Source organism: Apteryx rowi, unplaced genomic scaffold (assembly GCF_003343035.1).
Source record: "Apteryx rowi isolate R43461 unplaced genomic scaffold, aptRow1 scaffold_31, whole genome shotgun sequence".
NCBI classification, from domain to species: domain Eukaryota; kingdom Metazoa; phylum Chordata; class Aves; order Apterygiformes; family Apterygidae; genus Apteryx; species Apteryx rowi.
The window spans coordinates 3,610,482-3,638,451 of NW_020449530.1; the positions used below are offsets into that span (position 1 = coordinate 3,610,482).

A 27,970-nucleotide genomic window follows, 5' to 3' on the forward strand; every position below is an offset into this window, starting at 1 on the left:
CAGTCCCTACGTTGTGCTATGCCCACCCCTTAGAGAGCACTGCATGGCCCCGATAGCCCCACCTCCACTGCCCTCTGGGATATTTCCATGAAGCACTCACAGGAATCCCTCTTTCAGGGCAAGGGATTCCAATTTGGGTTGTGTCCATATCGGAGGTGCCATTGCAAAGTTATGCTGCCCCAGCCAGGCATAGACCTGCTGGTGCTGGACAGTCTCTCTCTGGCAGACCCGTGGTCTGTACAGTCTGTTTTGGGCCCTGGACCTGAGGGATGTGACACCTCAGGCACTCTCATCTTCACTGTCACTCAGACATGCTAGATATAGTCTGTCCCTGTGGTGGTCACCCGCAGGCAGTTCACTGCTATGACTTCCTTGTATGCGTACTTGTCCTGCAGCTTTTCTTACAGAAGAGGTGTTGGGATAAGGGGGAGATGAGATAAGAGGTGAAGGGTTTGCTATACATTGGTAATAATCGGGCTTGAAACCATTGTTAGCACTTTGTGTGAACAAGGCTCGTTGTTCAAAGGGAGCAAAATTATCCTATTTTCATCCCTGGAGAAAGCAGTGGGGATCAGAGAGGCTGCTCTGACATGCGCAAGACTATCTGATGAGTCCACCTCAGCCCCAGTGCGGTCCTTCCCTAAGCCCAGTACACTAACGGAGGATAATTTCTCCCTTTACTTTTTTGTCAGGAGCTTTGCCCAGCCCTCCCCATTTCATCTGAGCTTGGCTGGGATTGAGGCTGCCATTTCTGCACTTCCAGCCCCTAAGCAAGAGCAGCTGTGTACAAAAGCCACGATGGGCAAGATGGACAACACTTCTGTTGAGCTGAACTCTCCYTCTGAGGTGAAGCAAGCAGCCCTGGAGGAGTCGGAGTGCATCGCCCCAGAGGCTGTGAGCACCAAGAGGAAGAAGGAGGAGATCCCAGACAGAGGTTCCTGGAAGGGGAAATTTGACTTCTTGCTGTCCTGTGTGGGCTATGCCATTGGGCTGGGCAATGTCTGGTGCTTCCCATATCTCTGTGGCAAGAACGGAGGAGGTGAGAGTGGAATGCTTGTACTCGCTCTACCCTGAACAACCTTGTTACTTGAATGGGCTTTCGTTTGCTGTGAGTCTAAGGGGCTGGTTTCCTGGCTGAGTGATCTCTCGTAATGTGAGTTAAGCCATGTGGAGACTAGTTCCCATAGCCTGTGGCTTTACTGGCAAGTGCAGATTGGAAAGAAACAGCATAAGAAATATAAAAAGAAGTTTGAGTTTTGTAAAGCTTCTGCCATCCAAATTTGCAGGGCTACAACAAAGAGTGTCTGTGGACCTCGTGTTTTACAAGGAGAGTATACATATGTACGCATGCACCCAGCTGGATTCTGGTAAGTTCCCAAGGAAAACAGGTCATATCTGCTAACAGTGGGTTTCTCTTCAGTCTAGGGTGTTCTCAAAGGGTAACCATTTTTGCCTTTGAGTTTGGTTTGTATTTCTGAGGATGTCTGATTAGAAGCTTCACATGGACCATAGCAGGGCCATGTAGAAATATATACATCATGAGTGCACACACACATATATAAGGGTCATCATCTGTATTAATAGTCTTTGTGCAGAGCTGTAGCTAACTTTCTTCACTGTTGTAATAGAGGCTGGTCTCTGCTCCCCGTGTGTCCATACTCTCTTATCAGATACAAAATTAGTGTGAGGTGGTTCCCAGATGAGGGTAGGAAGAAATAGTAGCAATGTTTTGTATTTCTGGGCAGCAGTAGTTTCACTGTAGGAGGACTTTCAAGGAGTCCTACRGACGGAAATGAGCTTTGCCTTACTACAGCGCTGTGAGAAGGGTCCCAGTTATAATCTCTTTTGCAAAGACTGGAAAATTGAGTCCATGAGAGGAGRAGGCTCTTGGTGAAGGATTTTGGTAACTATATGATGCAGTTGGTAACAATGACCTTCTCTGTGGATCACTAGTAGCAGCATTTATGACCCTTTTTTGCCCCGCTACATCTCCTCTTTGCCAGTCTTTAGCTAACACTTTGCCAGTCCCTTGCAGGGCCAGAGAAAGGCAGGCAGATGGAAACAGTGCTGGGCTAGAAATCAAGAGATCTGGGAGATCAGTTCCCTGCTCAGCTACAGACTGTCTGCCTGACTTGGATCAGGTCAAAAAATACACCCTTGTGTCTCAGCTACCCTCTGTAAAGTAGGCTGTTTCTTCATCCTTGGCAGGGAGGTGCTTTTGTGAAGGGGAACATGCACCTGCTTTGATGTTAGTTGGGCAGAGAGCTCTCTCTTCTCCTCCATGCCCACCTGTCTCACTGGTTTTGGCTCTGTTGCTAACATGACCTTCTCTCTCTGCATGAAATGCTGCTCACTTCCTTGAACCATTTCTTAAACTTCCCACGCGGAGTCCAGACTCCTCCTCCTCACCTTTAAGGCTATATATATAAATTTAGTAGTGTCTGTGAGTCTTCCCATGTTGCTCTTTGCTTCCCTCTTAGCTCTTGCTAATAGGTTGCTCAGAATCCCTTTACCCAGTGTCACATTCATTCATGCTGCTCATAGGGTCTCTGTTCACTCATCTACTCGACACCTTTTCTCTCTCTTTCAATTCCCCTTCAAATCCCCTTTATCCCTTGCTATCGTGAGTTCTCCTTAAACACAGCCCACTGTCTCCAGTCCATGTTGTAGGTCATGTAGGTTTGCTCTTCTCATTCCCCCTTGGAAAGAAGAGACAGGTCTAGCTCCTACGCAACCATCTGCCCATGTAGCTCCACGGCATTTAAGGGGATTTTGCCCCTTTCTCCGAAGCACGCAGAGCTAATCCCAGCTGGAGGCAGGACAGTATGTAGGCTAACAGCTTATCCATTTTGACAAGACAGTTTCTATTTTGGTGGGTCACTTTGTACAGGGGCGTGAGCATGCAGCTGAGCCAGGCGAGGTTTGGAGGAGTCAGTCAGAGTCTYGTAGGAATCCAGGCTGCCCATTGACGGGGCCAGCGCTGGTTTGCCACTATTATCAAGCCATGTTGTGGCCCCTCACTGTGGCACTCCTCTTCATACAAAACTAGCCCCGTGGCTAAGTCACAGCACTGGTGCACGAGAGGCTTGGTTTTTAGTGTAGACTTTGCTCTGTGATTGCTGTGTGATCTCAAGCAAACCGTATCAGCTCTGTTCATGGCTCAATCTCTTCACACACAGAGGTGGGGATGATGATACCTATAATTAGATGAAGGCTGTTTCGAAGCTAAAATAAATCCTATTTGCAAAGCTAGCTGAGATCCTAAGATGGATGTGCTGTAGCAGTGCAGAGTGCTATTATTAGCATTAGCCACGCAACACAGGGCGATCTCTGACCTGGCAGTTGCAGGCGCGTAGAGGGGTCAGCGGGCTGTTAGTGAAAACACTGGACAGATGAAGCAAGGGGATTTGTGCCTGGCTGCACTCAAAAGCCCTGCGTTGCGCGACAGTCTGCATCGCGCGCTCCTCTAGCCCCCATCTGCTCTGGCTGTTTCTGCAGCCAGCAATGCCAAGCCACGAGYGGAGGCTGCTGATGTCTGAGACAGGCAGGAGCACTGACGCATGAAAGCGTCACTCCGAGCCGATCCAAAGCGGYGAGGAAGGGCCAGACAGGGTCTGATTCGCAATTTGGTGGTCACATCCTCGCGCTGCCCCAACGGAGGCACCTCCAGAGCGGAGCAGACTGCGGGTGGGATGCTAATTATAGCGCCCTGCACGCGCGCGGCTCGGAGCGCAGCGGCATGGGCTGCTTCCATTACGCACAGGCAAATTGAACTGAATGGAAATATTGTCGTTTCGCTTACCGCTGTCACATTGTATCAGCTCGCGGCTGATTTGCTCTGCATTGTAGTCGAGCATGTAATTAGGAGATATTTGCCCTGGGTACGGCGGCCCCGCGCAAGGCCTATCCGCTGCTCGGAGCAGKCTTTACCCAGAAGTGACGCCTGGGCTCTGTGCTGGCTCTGCACAGAGCCGAATGGGCCCAGCTATGACTAATGCTCCAGCCTCTACACTGATTTCTAACCTCGTGCAAGCCTTTTGATGGCAACGGGATTTTACAGGGCTCTAAATTGGTTCAGTAGGTGCTAAAAATTGCCTATGAGATCCGGAAATTGAATTACTTGAGAGAGGAACATTTCTTTAAATAAGCAGTGTGCACTTTGCRTTTACACTTTGAGGCTCTGACCAAAGTCATGTAACTGCCTGTAATGCTCAACTTCTAATTCGTGGGCAGTGTTTGCTGTTACAAGAATTAATTACTATTCCTTGCTGTATGGCATTAGGAGCTGGAGACTCCAGATAGATTTGGGGCTGCACAGCAAGTACTAGGAGCTGTATGATCTTTCCCTGCTCCCAGCAGCCCGTGCTCTGAGCAGACAAGATGGACAAGTGCTATTATCTGTTTGGCACATGGCATTTGCATGGAGGTTTGGACTGAGCCAGGGTCAAAAACAATATCATTTGTGACAGGGCCAGGAATTGAAACRGATCTGGCGTACTAATTTTCTGTACAAATTCCCAAGCTAGTTTCAACTCTGGCTGCTCAGCATCTGAGCGTGTTATCGGTGCCCACTCAGGGACCTGGCCCACTAGAGTGGCTTGCCATTGGCAACAGTTCAAGGCTGCAGTCTGGTTTGCAGTTTTTCCTCTATTCTACAGGATCTTTGTCAAGCCAGGATGAATGACCTGGATCCAAAAGTTTTTCTTTTTTTTTTCTTTTTCTCAATAGTCCAATAAAACCTTTCACCTACAAACTTCCCTGGCCTGCTGCACACAAAAAAAATGCAGGATTGTCAGGGCAGTGGCCAGACTTCATCAGGTGCTTGCATGGAAATGAGCTGAACACTGTGATCGCTGTTTAGCTCAGTCTCCAAACTCTGCAACGAGGCAAAATGGTAACTAGACAGTATCAGTGGCCCGGAGGTCTGGAGCTGGCTCTGGCTCCCTGCAACATTTTCTGAGGGACTGGACCTCACCTCTGCCTTGCAGGCCGCTGTCGCTGACAAGAGCGCTGTAATGGACATGGAGTGGGCAGCACTTTTCCCGCAGTGTCACTTGAAGTTGCTTGCTCCTCCATGMAAGGCTGCTGTTGAAGCTGAGAGCCTGTTTGTTTTTTTTGCCAGCTTGCAATTCAGGCTGATGGTCATCAAGCTGCTGGCCTAGAGCATGTTTTCTCCCTGCTGCCTGCTGCCAGCTCCTGTTGCATGGTGCCTGCTGAGGACTCCTGTGCCACCAGCRGGTGCCAGCCTCTCCCGGCTGGGCTCAGCTGCCCATTTGGCAAGCAGGCATACTCAGCTGGGTGCCCCCGAGCTGGCGGCCCCAGCTGCACCACTCTGCTTTCTCACTGCAGAGATTAGCTGAGGAAGCTCAGCCCTGCTGGCCCACAAGCTGAGCTGCRGCTCTGCTGGGTCACTTTACTTGCTGGCTTGATGTTTGCTTTCCCATTAATATCTGAAGAAGATGACTCAAACTGACAGACCATCTCCCCCCTGCTGATGCAGAGATCAGTGCCATCCCAGACATTGCCAGCTGCTTGTGAGCAAATTGAAAGTTCCTGCTCTCTGCTCAGCCAGGATCTTCTGCTACAGCTTGTCCTCCTCAGAGATGATGGCATGCTCCAGAATATGCCCTAGAAATCTGGAAAATGAGCTCTGTCCCACCTCCTAGAAGTCAGGATGACATCAACATGTATGGCCTTTAAATCACACAGCCAGGCTCACCTATCATATTTGCTCATATAGTGATGGAGTGCAAGTAACGTCTGTACTAGATGGCTGCACTACCTCACTTCTAGCAATGAGATGGTTTCCATAGTGTCCATACAGAGGAATAATGCTTTCCTCAGGATTTCTAAGCATAAAACCTGGGAAAAGGGAGGGGTGTGTGTGTGGGTAAATATAGGGTTATTATGTGAGCATACACAGTCTTAGCCACAGCTTCCTTAAAACACTGAAATGGCTGTGAACGAAGAAAGTAGTGGCTAATGCCACATGCTCGTGCACCCTTTTTCCTGAAGGTGAAGAAATGGGTGCTGTGGGTAAGAGAGAAAACGCCAGCGAGAACCAATGTCAATTTGGGGCTTTGGGGTTTGTTGTCAGATTGGACTTAGCTTTGCCAAAATGTCTAACTGAGGCTGGCATCACACAGCTAGTGATTACATATATATGTCTCATAGTGATATGAACACATGAGGGGAGGGCAGTGGAGATCTTAGTGGGAGACTGACTAAGCATACTAACTCCAGTGTCCAAGCAAGTCATGATCCAATGGATGCCAGGGAAGTGAGAAATCTAAGCTGGATGCATTTACTTGTTGGTAAAATGGGGAGGGATGTATCCTGGAGCTCCCTGATAACAACGCATCTTCTTTCAGGGGCCTTCCTCATTCCCTGTTTCCTGATGCTGGTGTTTGCTGGGATTCCTCTCTTCCTGCTAGAAACTGCTCTTGGCCAGTATACCTCAGTGGGTGGACTGGGAGTCTGGAAATTAGCACCCATGTTTAAAGGTACTGTACTGTAAGTTTGTGAAGCTGATGGCACATAACTAACTTCAGACAAAAAAAACTTAAATGGTTTAGGAAGTAAGTCCCTGGGGACTAGGGTGGGGTTGTAGGTCAGTGATGAAGTTGCATCTGATTTGCTCTCTGGCATTTATGAGGTTATCCTTTACTCTTCTGCCAGGAAGCACTAACATAATTGTTCTCTGTCCAAGCAGTCTTGCATGGTGACAAAACACCTTATGAGCAGCAGGGACTTCATGGAGGGGCTCTGATTGCAGAAGACCTGTCCCAAGCCCCTCTATGTGGGCTCACTTAAACTGCATGGGAAAGCTGTAGATGCAAGATGTGAACCTGTTGCTGTGTCCAGAGTAACAGCAGTCTAGAAAATAGTGGTGCTAGTATATACTAGCTTTGTATTTAGGAAAGAGCACTTCTGTCGGGGAAATGACTGGRCCCTGTTTTCATGGAGCTCTGTCCATAAAGTCTGCAGGATACTGAAAAAGAACACTATCCATGCCATGGAGATGGGTGGGTGAGAAATGTGGTGGAATAAACCTCCCTTGCTGGCCAGCGAGCTTAAGGGCATAGCACTGCTGTGCAACATGCTGCATCTAAGAGCTGGGCTGTCACTTGTTCTAGCCCTGCCATGAAGAGAATTGTAACAGAGTGGTGTCTGGGAAGAGCTGGGCTGATGCTGCTCTCTGCCTCCTTTCGCAGGCGTGGGACTGGCAGCTGTGGTCCTCTCCTTCTGGCTGAACATCTATTACATTGTTATCATTGCCTGGGCACTCTACTATCTCTTCAGTTCTTTCAGCACGGTGAGTCTCAGATGTTTCCTGGCTGTAACAGGTCCCTACTCCCTGTTTTCTGGGGAAAGGTGTTTTTACCATGAAACACACAATAATGGCATGCAGTTTGTGCAGAGAGTCTTGGTCAGCACTATGCTGGGTCCTTCCCTTAGAGGTTCCTCAGCTCCGGAGCCAACTGTTCAGCATTGGCTGGTACAGATGTTCATTTTTGGAGAGGATGGTCCTTCCCTTCTCTTAGAACTATTCCCCCCTTCACATAAAACTTTTAAACTCATCTCGTGTCTCTATTGTATTTCTAAGCTATGCGAATCTAAGAGCTGCACGTTACAAAGCTGTTTTTTGTCACAACATGTTCTTGCTACCCAGGACTTACGTCTGACCTTTATTAGCCCTCATTTACACTGCTCTTGATAAATGAAATCCAATGCAATTTTTTCTGCTGGGGACATGATTCATAAAGCATTTAAACACCTGTTTGTGAGTGCCCCTTATTTCTGTCCCTTAGCATGTGCTTTGGTGTTGTGGTTTATAGTAGGTTCCTTTCCCTTAGCAGGTTTTTCACCATGCAAGATTAGAATCACACCCCACAATAATTTCTTGGTAGCTGAATGACTTATGTCCGCCCAGTGCCTGAGAACAGCTCCCTTAACTCTCTAAGCAACCTGCAGCCTTACAGACATCAACGCCATGGTTCTAATGGGATTTTTTTTTAATTTTGATATAACCCTGAAGTGCTGTTATGGATATTTTATAGCCCAGTTTCACTTTTTGTTTGTTCAAATTATTTCAAGTGTCTATGAACTCTTTTGCCAAAATATTCTGTCCCAGCTCTGCTTGTATCAGCAATATACATTGCAGACGCTTAGGTGCAGGGTAAAATTGTCAGTAGCAGAGGGCTAGGTACATCCACAGGGGATTCCCAAATAAACAAAAGTCTGCCCCAGAGGAGCATCCCAGTGCTGGGTGCATCTTAGCGTGAGGCTTTAGGAGTTCATTCAAAGCCATATAAATATTCAGGCGTCACAGACCTGCTGGGTGACAGTGATAGTGTTTCCATGGATGGCTTCAGGTGGCTCCATGGATGGCTCCTGAAAGGACCCCACATGCAAATCAAAGTGCTGGGTAGATGTCCATTCCCTGTCTCCCCTAATTTTGAGTTAGCAGGATTTTGAACCTGAACAGGGAAGCCAGTTTGTGTTCTGCAGTTTCAGTCCTCTGAAATTCAGAGGAAATGGAGCAGCAACAAAACGACCCAGCGCTTGCCCCTCCCATTGGAGCTGCTGTCTCTGATGTGCAAATCTCTTGGTCGAAGGGCTGCTGTGATGAGCTGTTACATTCGCTTCAGTGCATTTAGCAAGTTCATGGTGAAATCACTCAGTGGATGGAAACAGCCCCGGTGGCCACCGAGTTGTCCCTGCCCTGCCAGGCCAGCTTGCTCCTTAGGATGTATCTGCTGCAGTGAACTGATTTAGATGGGGGATGCAGGCTGCCCTTAGAGGCACTGATGCCACAAAACACTTAAAACACAGATAATATTTCTAAAGGACTCTGTGTTCTTAGAGGAATAGGAATGGATGCAAACATACTTTTGCAGGCTTTGTTGAACTGGAGCCTTAAGTCCTATCTGCAACGGAGAATCATCCAGAATAGCATTAGTCTGCATGCTGTGGATGTGTCTGCACTGCACTCAGGCAATGAGGTTGCTGTTTGTGCAGGTGTCTCTGAGCTGCTCTCGCTGGTGGCCTCAGCCATGGCACTACCTGGCATGGGCTAATCACTGTGGGTGCTGGTACAGCTTGTGGCGCTGTGGATTCACTGTTTGCAGTGCCAGAGCTGGCTGGATTAAATCTGTAGTGGTGTGCTGCCATCACGCTGCTACCCACCATGTAAGTATACCCTGGAGATCCCTTTGCACTGCTTATAATCAGGAGAGGGGACAGCATGAAATAGCTACTACACTTTAAATTTAGCCTGACCTTATGTCCCAATAGTTTATCCACATAGACAAGCCCTTAGCCCCCAGTTCTCAATGCCATGCAGCTTTTTAAAGATTGAAGTTTGGTATAAATGATAGATAAGAAACAAATCAGTGTTTATTCTCTGTGCAGTAAATTCCAACCACTTATTAAGTGAAACTAGCCAGGAGTTGTAGTGATTATAAACACAATATCCCCCAGGTAATAAACATGTGAGATCTAAGAATGAGAAGAACCATTTTAATTAGTAGCTATTAATTACCAACAGGTATTTGGAAATGGTTATCTATCTGAGCAATTGCTGTCATTATATTAAGGTTATGGTATTGCCCTAATCATGTCTTGATATTATTTCCTGGATAAGCTGCGTCACCATTTATTGTTATTTTGAACAATTGTTGAATGTTTTTGGCTGCTGGGCCCTCAGTATAGGCCATCCAGGTTTCTTGTCCTTTGTCCTCTTGGCATAAATTTGGATTTCAGTTTAAAAAAAAAAATCACTTCTCATTGTAAAACTTGTAAAATTTTACAAACTGCATTTTACAATTCACATTGTAAAATCATACATTTTACACTAAAAATTACCATACTCTCCATGTGTTGGCTCACGTGAAACTGGCTCACGGTTACACAAGAGGCTTCTGGAAGAGCTGGGAATAAAATCACATGCTCCTGACTCTGGGTCAGACTTGGTCCACAGTGCAAAACCAGTTGCTTCCCATTCTCTTCCTTCACCAGTCACTCTGTTTTACCTTCTGGGTTTGCAGTGTCAGACTTGGCAGATCTCCCACGCTCCTGCCTAGACGTTACCTGAAATTTCCCAGAAAGCCATTGCATTTCCCTGCTTTCCTCAGGTCCTGCAGGGTCTTCACACTACCTTCCCTGTGCTGCTGTACTGTCACCTTGCAGCAGTCACCCCTTGCTCATGGCACGTCTTGCACTTCTCCAGGAGCTTCCCGACGTGTCTTCATGGCTCTAGAGCTCTTCCTACTTCTATGCTCCCCTCCCTGGGAACCTCACATTTCGGCTGTTATTTCACCCACCAACCCTTCCTGTCAAACAGCCTTTCCCCCAGATCTCCCTGGATCCCTCTCCCCACTCTCCTGGGGTTGTCCTGGCATTTCCTCCCCTCTCCCTGCAGAATATCCTCTGCCCATGAGACGCCGCAGGGTGGTCTGAAAGGAGGAAAAAGCACAGCTAATGAGTAAGGGTGCACAAAGGATGGAATTGTGGTGGGGCAGAGCTTTTCCTTGTGGCTTGACGCCCTGCTGCTCCTGGCAGGACCTGCCTTGGCAGAGCTGTGGGAAGGCCTGGAACACCGAGCACTGCTTCTCCAACTACTCCCTGTGCGACACTGCCAACCTCACCAGCGCTGTCGCCAAGTTCTGGGAGTACGTCCGCACACAACGTCAGGTTTTTCCCCCTCGCTGGGGCCGTTTCTGTACCTGTCCAAGCACCGCCTCAAAAGGCCCTCAGGAGGGCATTGGAAAGGTCCATCAGCCCACGCCAGCGGGCACCCAGCTGGGGCCTGGGGCCCTCCCACTGTGGGGTGCATTGTGTAGCAGTATGCTGGACAAACAGAGGGGATGACCACCTCTGCATCATTTCATCTTCCTTTAGCCTCTCGTGCTGAGTCTCAGGTCCCTCGAGGCCTTTGTGGGCTCCTGTGCATGTCCATGCCCACCTTGCCCTTGGCCCTTCCAGCCACCCCCAGGAACTCTGGTCACTCTGCCCCTAGGATCAGACTTTCTGGTGACAAAACCTCTCCCCTCTGTAGGAGGAACATGCATCAGCTCTCTGGAGGCCTGGGGGAACCAGGCAATGTCTGCTGGCCCCTTGCTGGCACCCTGGCCTTGGCCTGGGTTCTGGTCTATTTCTCCATCTGGAAAGGTGTGGAGTGGACTGGAAAGGTATTTCGCAACAATCGGGTATTTCAGTATTGCTTTTATTGCTGCATGCAGATCATGGCTGTTGAAATGTCTTCCAGATTCAATTTTGCTTGAGTGTCTATGATTAACGTTACGGTGTTTCAAGGCAGAATTGCAGTGGATGCTATTAAATTCTTGACATTTACCTTTCACAGTTGTAAAAACTGCTACCATGTTTGCAGTAATTTTCATTCTACGCATAGAAAATAACTCTTCACTGTAAAGTCATGGGCTGAATGCTCTATCTTTTGGAATGACTTAGGAAGAGATTTTCAGAAACTACTTATTATACTTACCTCAAGACGGTTCCTTAAGTGTGTGAGGCCTATTTTGAACTTTCCCTTTTGAAAATTAGGTTCTCTTAAAATGCTACTCTCTGAAAAACCAAACTTACGATCTCTTTTGAAAATCTTTCTATTGCCCTTTAGGTACTGGTGGGAGATCTTCAGATCAGAGGCATAATGTTATGCACTATGTAGCATTTCAGACTAGCACAATGAAAAAGTAATTGCTTAGTTTAGTGAAACAGTGATGCTGAGTTGTGTTATTTAGAGCACAGCTTGGGGTAGTGTGACAACATTATGAAAAGAATAATCTAGAGGAAAGATCAGAAAGAAGCACTTCATGGGTAGATCATTTAAATTGTTAACTTGCCTAGTGGTACTCGAATACTACCTTTTTTCTACATGACTGCAGCACAGGCCTGGTGATTGCCGTTACAACAGCTGAAGTCAAACAAGCGCTGACTAACAAGAATTCACTGTTGTGGGATGGTAGTACCTGCGATTCCCTGAAATTGTGTTGGAAATAAAGTGCTGGAGCCAAGACAACTAATGTTGCTTGATGCATTTGACTAGAGAAAGACCAGCTTTTGCATTGCAAAATAAGGATGTGATGACTTGAAGGGATTACTTCTGTAGACTAAATTTATCCCTGTGCAATTCCCTTGTCTTTGGGCAATTCATCCAGAATTTAGCCTGCTATTTTTGTAATTAGTGAGTCCCTCAGTGTCATTGGCAGAGAGAAGCCTCAAACAGTCAGAAATGTTACTTGCACAGGAACAGAAGACAGAAAACGTAAGGAAGATGTCAGCACTCTCTTGCCTAACTTGTGAGCCCTTGGTGAGAGGGTTGTGGAGTTAATCCGCTTCCCTGATTGCCAGGCTTGACAGAAAGCAGCAGTGTGCTTGGAGCCCATTTTCCCATCTCACATCAGGACAAATTGGAAGCAATACCATTAAGCCAGGAAAATGCAGTCACAGCTGTGTCCCAGCATGACAGGCACCAGGCAACTAACAGTTTCTCTCCCCATGTCTTTCACAGGTAGTATATTTCTCAGCCACCTACCCTTACTTCATGTTATTTATTCTTTTCTTCCGTGGAGTCATTCTACCAGGAGCCAAGGAGGGAATCCTCTTTTACCTCACACCAGACTTCAAAAAACTCTCCGAGTCTGAGGTTTGTAGCCTAATAAGGAAAGCTTTTACATCCCTGTTATCTCTGCATTAATGTTCCCCAGACGCTTCTCTTGAATATTTTAAGAAGAGAATATTAAAAATAAAATGAAATAGTTCCCCATTTGCATAGTCACAACCTTCACAGTTTGAGACCAAATTGAAGGGCAGGCCCTTAGCGAGTAGAAATTCATGCAGCTCTGTTGTAATCAAGAAATATTATCCATGGAATGGTGAGAAATTACACCAACAAAGAAACCTTCCCTCTGGGTTGGGATGGCCTCATTGCACTGATTATTTTAAGACTGGCTATTTGGCCTCGATCTGGCAGTCCCAGAGAAAGGATGATGCGGTAGTGCTGGTGTGAGTAGCTCAGAAGTAGTGCAAGCTCAACAATACACATAGCAGCAATTTTTAGAAGAGTTTAAATGACAAGTGATGGCCAGTAATGTTGCTTCGATCAGTTAAAGAACAGAGGCGACTGAGGAGAAGCAAGGAGGCTTGTAAAGGAGAATTTTCTCAGGCAACGCAGTCTCTGCCTTTTCCAGCAGCTGTGCTCCTGCAGCTCTGAAGGTCTCCAGTCATATGTGAGCAGAGACAACTGAACAGCCACTACCTCCTGTGAGGTCCCAGTGATCTCTCCTGTAGGAAACTCACCCTAACCATATTTCCAGCTGCGTCGGTGCTAAAGCTGGAAATAGGGCTCTCTAAACTGTGAGAGTAGTTTAAATATTATGCAATTAAGAAATGAATAGTTTGCAACCTTTCATGTGCCTTCTAGGCTTTAAGCCCTTAAGGTACCTGGGACCAACTTTTCAAGCTGTCCTCCGCAGTTGTTTGCACAGGAAAATTGGTGTTGAAAAATCAAAGACACACTAATGAAAGACTAATGGAAAGGGGAGAGGGCAGGACGTGGGGCTTGCTCTGAGGCAAGCACCACCACTGAGGGGGGAGCTGTGAGAAAGTGAACCCATGCACAAAATCAGACATTCAGCAAGGCCTTTCCAACCTGAACTGGGTGCTGAGGGACGCGGCCCAGGACACCTAGCGCATGGTGCTTTTTTCGCCTCTGTCTGTTTTTGGAACCAGCCTCATGCCAGGTCTTTGGGAGGTTTGGGTGTGCATGTTTGGAGCTGGGTAATGTATCATTCTTGCTGCGTTTGCCACTTGGGAAAGAAGCAGACATCCTCCTCCCACTCCTCTGTGGAGCACAGGTCTTGTTCTCTAGCAGTCTCTTTTGTGACACTGCAGGTAGGAGAGGCAAGTGTCGCGTTCCTAGCCCAGTGCCCTGTGTTAAACACCCTTGCCAGCCTTGCTGGCTTCTTCTTCCCATGCAGAGAGAGGCAGACACGCTACTGACCCCAGCAGAGCAGCAGGATGCACCGTATCTCCAGGTAGCTTTGTGTGCTCCACTGATGTCTGTGCTATGCAAACACAGGTCATCGCCATCCTAAAAGCAAAAGGAAGCCGCAGTCTCCCTTACTTTCCTCTCCTCCTGTGCCATCCTCTCTGAGTCCTACCTTACCCTGGAAATGGATGTTCTGAAACATCAGAAAAGAAAAAAAATCTGTTCAAGTGTGCCCAGGCCTGTTAGCAGTAACAGTTACAGGATTCAGGGCAGTTCCTGTGAGACTTCTAACGGCTGGCCCAAGCATTTCTTATTAGCTTGGGTCAACAAGCCCTAGCAACAGAGTACCCTTGGGTCCAGACGGCCTCAGTGCATTGGACAGTAAAATCTGAAGCACAGTGGGCTGGATCAAGACTCCTCGCTAGCATTGACTCTGTTACTGGAGCCATTGCAGGTGATGTGTGTGCTACATGGAGTCCTTGTTGCAGCAGGCACTCCTCACCCAGCTCAACCCAGGCAGCAGTTTTGCAAAAGCTGAAGGGAGTGACGGGCTGCTTTATTCAGAGGTTGATACTTGTCTCCAGAGTGTGCCAGCCTTAAGTGTTCACTAATTCAGTAAAGAAAAGCAACCAAGCTTTTGGCTACAGCAGCTGCAACACTTTCTCTGATAGCTAGTATAAACAATAAATTTTTTCACTGTATAGAAAGGGTGTCTCATCCCTCCCTTCCATGCCAAGCTATTGCTCAAAGGAGCGATGGCAGTCACGCTCAGTGGGCTGGATCCACCGAGCTGGCAGAACAATGCCATAGACTCAAAACTAGCTCCTTCTCCACAGGTCTGGATGGATGCAGCCACACAGATCTTCTTCTCTTATGGACTGGGGCTGGGATCCCTGATTGCACTAGGAAACTACAGCACTTTCCACAACAATGTCTACAGGTCTGTTGAGTTCTTCCAACCCTCTGCCCGGTGGGAACAGGAAAGGCAATTGCCTTGTGCTGTGAGCACCATTGCCTTGGCCATTAAAGCTCTGATTTGCCATTGCTGGGACTAGTCCTGTGAGTGACTGCTCACGGGTGGGGGGTCATGGCGTGTCGGTAGTGCCTGATCTTTGATTGTCCCCACCCTATCAACATGCAACCTATGGGGTGCAYTTTGGTCTTTCTATCAGAGGGTCCTATGACTTGCAGCACATTTAACAAGTCACCCACTCTACTCCTGCCCCTCTCCAAAGCATAGAAACCGCTCTCCTCAGGCCTTATTTTTTGTTTTCCCCATCCTTAATTCYTTGGTAGGGTCCTGCAGATGGTTTCTTTTCTTTCTTTCTTTCTCTATTCCAGAGACTCTGTCATTGTCTGCTGTATAAACTCCACCACAAGTGTATTTGCTGGATTTGTTATTTTCTCAATTGTTGGCTTCATGTGTCACATCACAAAGAAATCAGTCTCAGAGCTGGCCTCTTCAGGTAAGCAGGTACTGCAGGTGTTGCATTCAGAATAGCACTGCAAATCAGATGCAGACTTCATTCCCGGCCCTGTCTCTGTGACATCCACGCTGTGCTTGTATCTCTCTCCTTTGTAACTTAGGGGTTGTTCCTGTGTTAAAACGGAGAAGAATCAGATCTAATATTTCCTGGGAAACCTTTATACATTGTGCACATGCAGAGGGCCAGAGCTTTTTTCTCACATTGATGTAGTGGTACCACTTCACACAACTGAAGATATTCCCCAGGAGGTTACCACAAAGAACCTAAAATAGGAAACCCAGTCTCAGATGCAATAGCAGCCTTTAAGAGCAATTTGTCAGAGAGCATGGGATGCTTCCAGGCCTTTCCTGAATGGGACCCAAGTGTACAGCCTTATCCCAGCAGCTGCACAGAGCTGCCCCTGTGGAGCTGAGCATGCCTTCCCACAGAGATGGGCACTTGGGGCTGATACTCATTGCACTCCAGTTCCTGCTGCTAGGGGAATCTCTGCCTGGTTTTAATGTTCACCTTGTTCTAGTGCTGAAGTTTCATGTGTTTTTGCTGTAGAGGAATCTTTAGGCTGTTTGCTTTCTAGAACCTTCCTGTGGAGAGCAGGTCTTCAGACATCAGCTACGTTTTCAGCAGACTTGATCAAAACTTGGAGTCTCTTTTCCATGGGAAATTTTGAAATTGTAATTTTAGAATAATTTTTTTAACCTAGATGAAACCGAGTTTTTTTATACAATGGTGTATTTTGAAATTGTTGTCTTCCCAGAGAAAGCTTTTATCTCAAGAAACAGCATTTTGTGATGGAAAAAAAGCTGTCAGGAAAGTTACAACCAGCTCTGACTCTCAGTTTGTTTTTCTAGCAAAGTGCTCCAGCTCCATTTGGATAGAGTAATTTGATGACTTTCTTGCTTACAAGAAGAGAAAAAGCAAAGAGTTTCTCCAGTCATTCCTCCCTCCCCTTTCAATCCCTACGCAGCCCCACAGAGTTGGTGTGTCATGGGTGAAGAGTCAGGTTTTTGTAGCACTTATAGTGAATACCTGCAGTTCTTGACTCTCTCTGTTTAACTGTTGCACTTAGTTCAGACTTCCCATTAAATGCTTTATAAACATGGACTTTTCTCTATTTTCATTACTGCAGGCCCCGGACTGGCTTTCCTTGTCTACCCACAGGTCGTCATGCAGCTGCCCTTGTCCCCGCTCTGGTCGATTCTCTTCTTCTCTATGTTGATGATGTTAGGTCTGGATGGTCAGGTGAGAAAACCCAGGGACAAAGCTGGGTAAGAAACAGAGATATTTTTGATATGTTGGTGGCTTTCCCTTCTACGTTTTGGAGACATCACTTTAGCAGAGTCATTTCTTGCTCTTAACTGTGAGACTCAGCTATATGAAGCAAACCCTTCTGTGTGATCGCCTGCTCTGCTTTCTTTTCCTAATGTGGGCACATATTGCAAGTGTGATAGATCTGATCACTACCTAGTGTTCTAGTCACTGTCTGTTACCAATTAAAAATAAGGGCAATAATCAGATTTCAGTGGACCAGCAGAACAAGTTAGCCTTATAAGATGATCACCATTTTCCTATAGCAGGATCTTTGGAAAGCTTTTCTGCATTCAGATCAATTTTTGGCCCTAGTGAACAGCCAGCACTGCTACAAGGGCACAGTGTGTCCTGCTCTTGCTGGACATCCCTTTGCTGGGCAACCCTGGCAGCTGAGCTGACCGACAGTGCACAAGCTTTAAGCAGAGCTAATGGGAAACTATCCCTCCAAATAATTTTGGGCAGGGAAAGAAGAAGAAAGATTTCTCTCAGGTAATAACTTTTTTTTTTTTTGTAATAAGAATTTTTTTTTCTCAAAATAGATATAAGACATAAGAAAAATCAGTATTAAGTGTTTTGTTTTGTGTCTGCATGACAATAGTTTGTATTAATCACAGGTCTCTTGGCATTTTGAGAGAATTTCAGTTTGGATACTTTGGATTTCCTTACTGCATCATGGAACACCTTGGCCAAACTGCATTTCCCATGAGGCACTGTCAAGAAAAATGTCATTCTTTTGGCTTCTTCTCATAGTTTAGGCTAGAAAGTCTTGATTATCTCTACTCCTAAGACCTGGAAGGAACATCTCTGCACAACATACTGATCTTCAGCTAGACCATAGTGCTCTGGTGCAGTACCAACAGGTTGCACTGAGAAAAGCAGTGACGTGGCATTTGGATTAGGGCCATCCCGCAGTTCAGGACTAGGAGTTTGCTGCAGTGTTTCAGCACTGTTTTTAATAACAAGAGTGACCTCAACAGAGCTAGAGCTCCCCAGTTAGCTTCATGGAGTGAGCACTCCTGGCAGAAGGGAAGAGCTGTGCTTTGGGAAGGGCTGGTGCTGGGGCACCAGGAGAGCTACAGCCTGACTCCTTTGCTATCGGATAAGTCTTCCAAGATATTTGAGGAGAAGCAGAGGGGAAAACAGCTGGATGTAGCAAAAGATCCCTCCTTTGTCCCCCTCTGAGCCTTTCGAAACCAAAAACAAATAGTCTGTGTATTTTTTACAAGCGAGGATACTTTTCTGATAATTCAGCACAAAAGTGAAGCTGTCAGTTATGGTAAGCCTCCCTTTTGATTGGAATGTGTATCAAAATCAAGGGTTCCCTCAAAAGCATGTGACTGGTCTGTCATATCCCCTCCTATGCCCAGATAGTCTTTCCTTACAGCTCAAAATTTGAATATAAAATGGATGCACTCCTGGATTACACATAGCATTCATAAACCCAGGTCTAATTCATAATTAGAGGCAGACATATTCCTGAAATGTCACACCTGGTGTCCAAGAAAATCTAATCAACCAAACCTGATTTTCAATTATGGAACACTCCCATAAACAGATTGTGAAGCTCACATCTGCACTACTGCAGACATTATTTAGCAAATAATTTCAAATAATGACTAAAGGTTCTGAAAGAAGCTGCATTTACAGCGAGGAAAAAAAAAAAAGCCCTTCTTCCTGGATTATTCACGCTGCTCTGGTAAATAGTTTGAGACATGACAATAAGCCCTCTAAGCACTGTGTGGAATTTATTTCCTGCATTTGCTTCTCAAATACCACTTGAAATTCTCCATGTCCCCTATGACAGTTACTCTCAGAGGGCAGACAGTCCATGGGGGGCTATCATTGCCTGGAGGAGGAGGAGGAGGAGGAAGTAGGGGGGAATGAAGCATCAGAGGCAAAACAAGCTTTTAAAAAAGTGCAGATAAATAYGTGTGAAGAGGCTTTCTGTCTGCTTGCTGGAGCTCTGATTCAACAGCAGCTTATGCATATAAAAGAAATAACATACACAGGCTGTAACAACAGCTGAAATTGCATGTGCATTTTGAAGCGTCCGGCTTTTAAAAGGACGATTTGGCTACATGCTGACTAAATATCTTCTGTGGTATTTATGGGGTGGAGGGGGAAGCAGCTACTTTCCATTTGGGTCAGCAGCCCAGTCCTGCAGCATGGCAGGGCTGTGGGATTTCTCTCCGAACCCACATGACTGTGGGCTGCTGCAGGGAGCAGCTGAGCAGGTGCTGGTGCTGCTGGTTGCAGTAGGTGGGGACAGGTTCCTGGGCAGAATGGAGACCACACGGTGGTGAGAGTAGATCCATCCAAGTCCTTTAGCTTTGATAAAGAGTCTTTTGCAGACCTGACACTGCTACATCCATCTCCTTCTACCAGGAGAGGCATCACAAATTGCTGCTCATTGTGCGTGCAGTTCCTTGAACTGGATAAATGACCTATATTGGTAGACACGTACCTCCCTCCTGCCCCTACTTGTCAGTCATGTGCCTTTCTGTTTGCTCTGCCTCAGATCTACCCGAGGTTTAGCTCTCTTTCGCCTAGACCCTCTTGCATAATATGCTAATGCTTTCTTTTAACCTACCAGTTTCCAGGTYAGGCGTTTTTCTCCCCAGGGGAGCCAGCAAGCCTTGTGACTGCAAGCCTGCATCTGTCCCATGTGAGGCTGCCTCACACAGGTTATTCATGAGGGTTTTTGGCTGAGGGCTCAATGCCCAGCTGAGCGGCAAGCCCTGCTCTTGGGGTTCTCTGCTGCATGTCTGTGAGCTGTGGTTAAACTCTCCCCTTAGACCCTCTGGTCCTGGCCAGGGTGCTCCTTCTGGCCTGCATGGGCTGGGGAGGACAGAACAGCCTGGCACTGAAAGATGGTGGGAGAGAGACTTTTTCTTGCCAGTCATTCAGGGTGAAGTGCCATCTAGATAAGCTCCAAAGCCCAGACTGTCCAACCCAAGCAGCTCATCTAATGATTAAGCCATTTGGTTCCCCATCGCATACCATCTTAGTTTTGATGGTAGGCAAAGAGATTTGAATTCAGTTTGTATCACTGTTCCAGCCATCCTTTCCCCATCACTTGTCTCCTTATCTTTTCCTTTGTGGTTTCCCTCATTTTGATTTTCTGTCCCTCTTCCTACACCAAAGGGCTCTCACCACCCTCCCTTAATTTGAGGTGTCTTTTCCTTTGCTTCCTCTTGACTGGGCACCCATCACATGTACCTTCTGCCCATGACCTTTTCCCCTCTCTGCCTTGCTGCTGTGACRTGGCCCACGCCATCCTTGCAACAGCCCTTCTCTCCCACCATGTCCTGTACTCCTCCTGTCCTCTGCCCTGACACCTGCAGTTCATCGCACCCAGCTCAGCCCAGCTGTCACTCCTGCAGCGCCTAACTGTCTGAAGCGACTCTTCCACGCATGTGAAAGGATAGGTTGTGACAGGTCTTTTTTTTTTTTTTTTTTTTTTAAGCTGACTCTTCACCACTGTGGTGCCAGCTGCACCTTTCAGGTCTGGCTCTCCCCGGCAATGAGCCGGGTGGGATGGGGTGAAGAGTTTGCTGGCAGTGAGTATGAAGGCAGCTTAACCCATGCCCAAATGCCAAAAGATGCTCTAAAAGCACTTGTATCCAACATAAAAGGCTTAGTTCATTAAAAATTCAAGTTCAAGCAATTGACCTTTGGCTCTTTGGGAATACCAGCTTTCCACACTGCACCATGTGGATAGAAAACTCTGGGCAGAAACACCACTCTGACTCACTCGATGCCTACCTGAATGTCAGCTCCAGACGCCAGCTGTGTGCACCTGTACAAATGTAGGTTTTTCCAGTGCTCTGCTGCTCTTTGTAGTCTGCCTACCTCTACAGATAGTAGCCTCCCTATTCAAAGCAGAATCTAAAAATGCCTGTACAGTCCTCTTCTGGAGCACTCTCTCTAGGGACAGAGAGGTCCCTGACATCCAAGAGCAGTGTGTCTTTCATTTTCAGTGCACTGGCTTGTACATTTGCTGAGGGTGACCAGGGAAACTAGGATCTTGCTGCCCTGATATACTTCCCCTTATATTTGCTGGAGGCATGATGTGCTCTCTGAGAGTTGTATGTTACCAGTGGTTTCTGGGAATGAGATATAAAAGTGAATCTCACAACGTAACAAGAAATATGAGGGAAGAATGCACTTCACATATAAAAAGTCAAACTGTCCTCAGGCCATAGGGTAGAACTAGTAAGAAAACTGATTGAGGGTAACATCCATGGGGACGTTTTTGTGCTTTATGGTGGAAGACAGCATTAACTTACCATGCCTGGTACAGGACTGCTCAAGCCAGCCAGGTGATTTTAGCACTAGAAAGGCCACATGCAGTGGGGATGGACTTTTAATGTACTATGTGCAACTAATATAGTGTGCTTGAAATGGAAAATAAAATCAAAGACTTGGCAGACAGAGATGATGTTGCTATTCACATGTGTGTGAGACAGGACTCTGGGTAATGGAACTCTTTAATAAATGTTTAGATCCTTGAACAAGACAAGCACTATTGTAATACACTGAGAGGAGCACATACGGGAAAGGAAGAGCAAGCAAGGTCTCACATGTGTCCCAGCAGCAGACAGACACATTGCTGTGACAGAGAGCCTGGCAGTGCTGTCCCTAGTGTGTGTGTGGGGAGCGGGGTGGTTGTGAGGCCCAGAGTTTTTKGGGGAAAAAGAGGAAGTTTCCCACAGAAAGGCAAAAGGTGGAGATTTATCTCCACTAATTTTAGGTATTTAAACCCACAGCTTTTATTTACCCCTATTTTCAGTGGAGGGAGAGAGGCACTTTCAGATCATTCAGGCTAACTTTGAGTGGAGGGGCCTTCTTCTCTTTTACTGTTTACAGAGTGCACTTAAAACAATAAAGCTCCCAACACAGGAGTTAGTTAAACTTAGGTGGTGGGGAAATCAGGCTAGGATGCTGATATATGTTCTTGATATATACCTTTTCTTGCAGTTCTGCACTGTGGGAGGGTTCATTACAGCCCTGATGGACRAGTATCCTCATCTCCTGAGAGCCAGGAAGAAGGTTTTCATTGCAATGGTCTGTTTGATCTCTTACCTCATTGGATTCTCCAGTATCACCCAGGTACAGCTAACCGTGTTTATACCTCCATTTGTGGCACCTTTCTATTCACCTTTGCATATCGCAGCAGTACTGGAAGCTTTTGGTGAAGTGACAGTGTCCCTAGGAGCCATCTTAAGGCTGGACAAATGGGCTTGCTCATCACTACCATGTCTTAAGTAACCTAAGACTCCTCTGTAACTGTCATCACCATCTGGTAGTCAGTCTGTCCTGTTCTCATCTTCTCTTGTTTTTTGCAATAAGGGCTCAGGCCAACAAAACCCRAACTGAGAGACTGCTTGATGGAAAGGGTTAATATGATAACATAAAGACAGGTCTGTTGGTGCCCTGAAACCATGAGGCTGAAGCCAAAGTCCATGTGTGCAGAGGTGAGGGCTGAGTGGCATAGAGACCATTTGTGGAGCTCTGTAGGTTCATGAGGAGGTAAGGCAGCAAAACTCTTGGGAGGGGCAGAGCAGACTAATTTAAGCAACTCCATCTAAAACAGAGAAAAGTAAGAAAGCCTAATGAAGGCCTCTTTTCTCCTCACTGTTGGGCACGCCTCAGCAGGCTGGCTAATTGTCTGCAAGAGCACGCCAGTTTTGATGCTGGGAGCGAGACTGCAGTAGAAACATTGCAATGTTAACTCCACAGTCCAAGAAAATTAATATTAAAGCCAGCAGACGTAGATAGTACCAGTCCAAACAGCTGGCTGATATTGTTTACGATGACCAGTAACTAAGCTCCTTGAACGTGGTTTGTCTCCTCAGGGTGGCATTTATGTCTTCAAGCTGTTTGATTATTACTCAGGCAGTGGCATGTGTCTTCTCTTTCTTGTCTTCTTTGAGACCATCTYGATTTCTTGGTGTTACGATAAGCACAAAAGACCTGCTTCCCTCATCGTCTCTATGGGTATGGTGTGATTTTTTCAGACTCCCACGGTGAAGCCAATGAAAGCTTTGCAATTGAAAATATTTTAGGCTGATAAGTTTAGAAAATCAGGAGCAGGTGGCTGTCCTCTCACTTCTGCAGACCACCAGTCAGAGGACACATGCAAAGAGACAAACTGTACAGACTGGCAGATGCCTAGGAGCCTCTCTGTTTTCTCAAGGGGACAACAAGAGCATGGAAGCTGTTAGCATGAATCTTCTGGTGTCCTCCCCCCCCCCCCCCCCCAGATAATACTTCTCTGTGCGACCACACTGTCATCCTCTTGCTGTGGCTTACCTGTTCTGTGTCATGAGAAGAGGTGATGAGCGTGGCACTGAGAAGGGATGTCTTTTTCAATGCTTTTTTCTTCTTGTAGGTGTGAACAGATTTTACAAGAATATTGAAGAAATGATTGGCTACAAACCTTGCATGTGGTGGAAGATCTGCTGGGCCTTCTTTACACCTCTTGTCTGCTTGGTAAGAATAGGGGGATCCTATTTGCAGAAATGGATCCCTAGAGGGCTTCTTAGCTTGGATGGGATATAGGGGAAACATGACGTTTTCAGTCCAGTATAGGTCTGTCCGTAACTGCAAGATGATTTTAGGCAGACCTGAGATGGGTAAAGTAATATCAGGATTCTGTTTCACTCTACCTGCTGGAAATACCCAGAAGAAAGGCTACAGAATGGTTGTTTTAACCTGGATGATGCTATCAGTTATTTATTCTTCTTCCTGAGATGCCAAAAGGTAAACAAATAATTTACTGCTTTAAAAAGCCATTACTGGTGCTGAAGAAGGCACTCAGCTGCTCCAGCTCCAGCCTCAGCCACTGCTAGGCTTGTCAAAGCAAGAGACATTAGTAAATACAATATAGCTGACTCCGGAGCAATTTCACCTTTGTTGGTTCCCACACTCCTAGTAAGAGTTATACCGGGAATGATGCAAGAAGGACAACAATATGAAGTTCAAGGCTCCTGAGACTGTCTGTGAGGAAGCTGTTAACAGGCTTAGGGCTTGGTATGAGGGGTACTGTTTGTCCGAGTAGTCCGGTGAAGAAGGAAATTGGGGTATTCCAATTCCAGCTTTCCACATAGGAAATTCAGGGGAGAAATTGTTTAAAATTACCATTTGGTGGGCTGAGAACATCCGAGACTAGTTTAAGGAGCTACTGAATTGCTGTAAGACTCTTGAGAGCTAGGAGGATGATGAAGTAAAGAGTGAATGGATGGTCCCTGATTTTGCACATCTTTACCTGTGATGGTTGGTTTTTTTCCAGGGTGTGTTCTTCTTCAGCATGGTGGAAATGACCCCTCTGACACTGGGAAAATATGTCTATCCTGCATGGGGACAAGCCRTTGGTGGGCTCATGGCTCTGTCATCCATGGTACTGATCCCAGGATACATGCTGTACAGTTTCTTCACCTCAAAAGGGACTCTTCAGCAGGTATGACTATCTTGGCCACTCCTCTTCTGCTTTCTGCTTAGTGTAAATTTCCACTGAACTAAATCAAAGAAGAGTCAAGCAGACTCTGCACTATGGTCCTCTGACAAAGTCTATTTAGTAAGTGTACTTCAGGTTGGGGCTGCAGGAGCTGTGCACATCCTCTCCTCCACAAGAATACAAATCAGTCCCAGCACAAGGCAGTATGTGACCGGCTGTATCTGGCCATGTAGATAGACCTTCAAGTAGTCTCTCCTTGGGTGATATTGCTGTTTGTGTCTTCCACTGTCATCAAACTTTCTGTTGTCATCATCACAGAAAGCGAGCCCTCTTCACCTGGATAGCTTGCCTGGAGAGATGCAGGGGACTGGAGCCTTGCAAGAGGCACCTCAGTGATTGTTTGGGAAGAAATTTTTGAGATTTCTTGACCCTGAGAAATCCCAGTTCCCAGCCAGCTCTGGCTACAGGCATGGTTACCTGGCAGTTCTCAGCAGAGAGATCAGCATCCACTGAGCATGAAGCTCTCAATAACTCAGGGGTAAGACCTGATAATGAATCAAACATGCACAGTAGCAGTTTGTCATGTGCTTTGCAAAGGGCACTCAGTGAATGAGAGGGTTAAGAAGCAAGGCAGACTTTTCTGCAGGACTCACAGTATCCACAACTCTGTTCTTGTTTAAAATGTTTTTTTTTTCTTGATTTGAACAGGGCTTTATGGAGCAGTGAAGCATGRTTCTCTGTATATCATACCTAGTAATTACTGTTAAGATCTTATTCATAACATTGACGTTCAGTCTTGAGAATTCTGTGCACAAAGTCCTTGACCTGATGACATCAACTGCAAGCTATGGGCATAATAAGTTACTACTGGGGTGCTGATTTGTTGCATCATCCATAGACTCCGTCTAAATCCCATGTGTTTACTTCATGGATGCCTTATTTTGAATTATGTTTATTCAGAAATATTTTGACTGAATTTGCTGAGCTAAGCTTAGCCTCAGGCTTCCGGGTTCAAGTTCCAGGTGGGATTAACTATTTTTCCTCCCAACTATCCATTTGGAGGGGCTCTGCTGTTGGAACTGGGTTGGTTTGGTATCTCATATCTGCTTCACACTTCTGGTCTCTAGTTTTAGGTCAGTTTTAGGTTTTTACCATTTTTTGCCATTGGTGTTGAGATCATCATTGAGGTTTCTGCAGGATTCAAGTCAGAGCACTGTGTCAAGCCACACTGGTGATTCTGGACTGAGGGCCAACTGCAATTCCAATAGTAGCTTTTATACATATTTTATATAGATTTATATGTATTTGTGTGTGTGTATGCAATTCATAATATGAGCTAGAAAAGGGGGAAAAGGAAAGTCTGCAAATACAGCTATGAGTTCAACCCTTTTCTTGATCTTAATCCTGTTTCCACTAGGGACAGTAACAGCATGTCTTGGTGTCTGTGGGTGCCAACCTGAGCTGGCCTGAGGCCTCCCAGGGTTGATTCCCCCGTTTTCGACCAAAGTGTTTGTACTAATAATATGCAGCAAGCACAGTAATCCTGGAACTTCAAAAGTGGCGGAAGCTGAGTTCGTGGCTCCACTAGGATCTCCCACACTGCCCTAGAGATGGGGGCGTGGAGGGCAGGTCATGAGTATTTCCCCCCTTTCTCTCAGCACCTAGGGCAAATCAGCAGCGTCAGCCAACAGCATGAGTGGCTTGTGTGTACTGTCCTCTTCCCTCTCTCCCTTTAACAGGCTCCATACCCTGGGCATGCCATTTTTTTTTAGGAGGCCCAGACCTCTTCCCTGTGGTCCATAGATCCAAAATTGAGCAGCAGATGGCAGCAGGAAGAAAGTATGCCTGTGTGTGTGTGTGTGTGTGTGTGTGTGTGTGTGCGCGCGCGCGCGTGCATGTGTTTGTGTCCCCGCAAGAGAAAGAAACAGAGAGAGAATTTTTGGCCTCTCATATGCACAGATCCTGGATTAGTCTGCAATAGAGCTGAAGCTGGAGGGAAGTTAGATGCCAATGCAGAATAAAATGGTTTTGACAGACAGGAAAGATTATAAGTCATTTTGATCCTACTGAGCATGAATATGAGGGGAAAAAAAAGACCATGAATGGCAGAAGAAGCTCAGTGAACATTTCAGGGACTTCACCCAGCAACAGCCACTTCAGCTATACTGGAGTGTAGGAGCTTGTTTCTCTTTGCTGGAAAGGGCTTCTTCCTGACTCAGTGATGTCTATTCAGGTCAGGCTCAATCCTCCTCTGCCTTCTCTTTTGCAACCTAAAACATCAGTCCCTTTCTGGCAGGCAAAAGTGATTCATTCTTCTACATCACTCCTGATGCTCAGTCCACTCACCTCCAGTAATGACTTGCCCCTCCATATTTTCCTGGATTCTTTCTTCATTTTACTTAGCTCTATGGTTTTTATTTGATCCCTTCAGGATGGTATAACCAGGCATCACTGCTGGTGCAAAGGTCGATGGAGGTGGACTGGCCTGACCTGCGTCAGAGACAAAGACTGTAACCTTGCCAGCATGCTGTAGCTAGTTAATAATGTTTTATAATAAACTCCAGCTGAAAAAAATATGGAAACTAGGAATATCGGTCTGTTCTGAAGTCTGTGACATTACAGCTCTCTCTTGTTCCTACTTGCTGCTGATATTGCCTGGTAACAGTTTGCCCATGTTTTAATGGTGATCCCTGTATTTCAGATAAAAGGAGAAGCTGCTGTGCTGGGAGCAGTACCAAAGTAAAGGTGTCTTGCAGACTTGCACTGAATTGCTGAATGGTGGTGGAGGAGTAATTTTAGTAGTATGCTCCATCACCTCTTGCTGTAACTAGGGCCATCTCTGAGGCCTGGGGAGAGGGGTCCCAGCCCTCTGCTGCTGTCATGCTCCAGATGTGTCACTGCTATTTTCTTCATGAAGCCCCCCAGCAGCTTACATGCACTCTTCCTTTCTTCCTGGGCAGCATTTTCAGCAGATGACACAGCCCAAGCCAGACGCAAGCATGCAGAACAATGGCCTCCAGCCAAAGACATCGTTGAACGGGAGACCCTCGGACACTGCTGTCTAGGAGAACTGGACCTCCTTGCCCTTCCCTGTAGCTGCTCGTGCCACGCTGTCCCTCGACCTCCTTTGGCATGGCTCGTGTCCCTGGCTCTGCTGTGGTGTTCACTCCGTGAAGAAAAGACCTGGTGGAGGAGGCCATCCCATGCCTCTTCCTCCCAGGCCAGCTTATCAAGGCTCTGCACAAGCTGCCACTAGGACATTGTGTGGTGACTTCATCATGTAACGTCCTGGTTTGGGCTCTCAGAAAGGAGCAGTCCATACCCGAGTCTTCCTTCTCCTGTCAAGAGGTGATGTTTCCTAGACAGCTTAGACTTCTCACTGACCATTTCTTTGCTCTTCATCTTCCTTTTCATGTGGAACTCTACAGAGTATCCTGTAGCCCACAGCCATGTTGTCCCTTATAAAGCCAGCTGACACCAGCGTTCAAATCCCAGATCATTATCAATTGATCTAACATAAAACACTACTAGTAAATGCGTAATTGGAGGGGATGTGGCACAACGAGCGATTCCAGTGAGGAGTCCAGCATGCTGGTAGCTACAGGACACAGCCCCTGAAAACTGGAGAAGGACACCAGGGCAGTAATGTGCTGTTTACATAGTCCAGTTCTGCTCAGTCTCCAGCCCTTATCACGCATCCATTGG

General features: G+C 46.6%; 1 protein-coding gene across 1 annotated transcript in view; it reads left to right on the forward strand.

The window, feature by feature from the left end:
* Positions 1–27,330, forward strand: part of LOC112968282 (sodium- and chloride-dependent GABA transporter 1-like) — a 49,995-nt gene extending 22,665 nt beyond the window's left edge. The window contains exons 5-18 of the mRNA XM_026070367.1: positions 693–1,039; positions 6,372–6,503; positions 7,215–7,315; positions 10,564–10,673; positions 11,060–11,192; positions 12,533–12,667; positions 14,848–14,951; positions 15,353–15,477; positions 16,625–16,737; positions 21,787–21,918; positions 22,665–22,766; positions 23,200–23,301; positions 24,101–24,268; positions 27,226–27,330. Of these exons, the coding sequence (XP_025926152.1) occupies positions 693–1,039; positions 6,372–6,503; positions 7,215–7,315; positions 10,564–10,673; positions 11,060–11,192; positions 12,533–12,667; positions 14,848–14,951; positions 15,353–15,477; positions 16,625–16,737; positions 21,787–21,918; positions 22,665–22,766; positions 23,200–23,301; positions 24,101–24,268; positions 27,226–27,330 (1,909 nt within the window). The remainder of the gene's footprint in view (positions 1–692; positions 1,040–6,371; positions 6,504–7,214; positions 7,316–10,563; positions 10,674–11,059; positions 11,193–12,532; positions 12,668–14,847; positions 14,952–15,352; positions 15,478–16,624; positions 16,738–21,786; positions 21,919–22,664; positions 22,767–23,199; positions 23,302–24,100; positions 24,269–27,225) is intronic.
* The last annotated feature ends 640 nt before the right edge of the window (positions 27,331–27,970 follow it).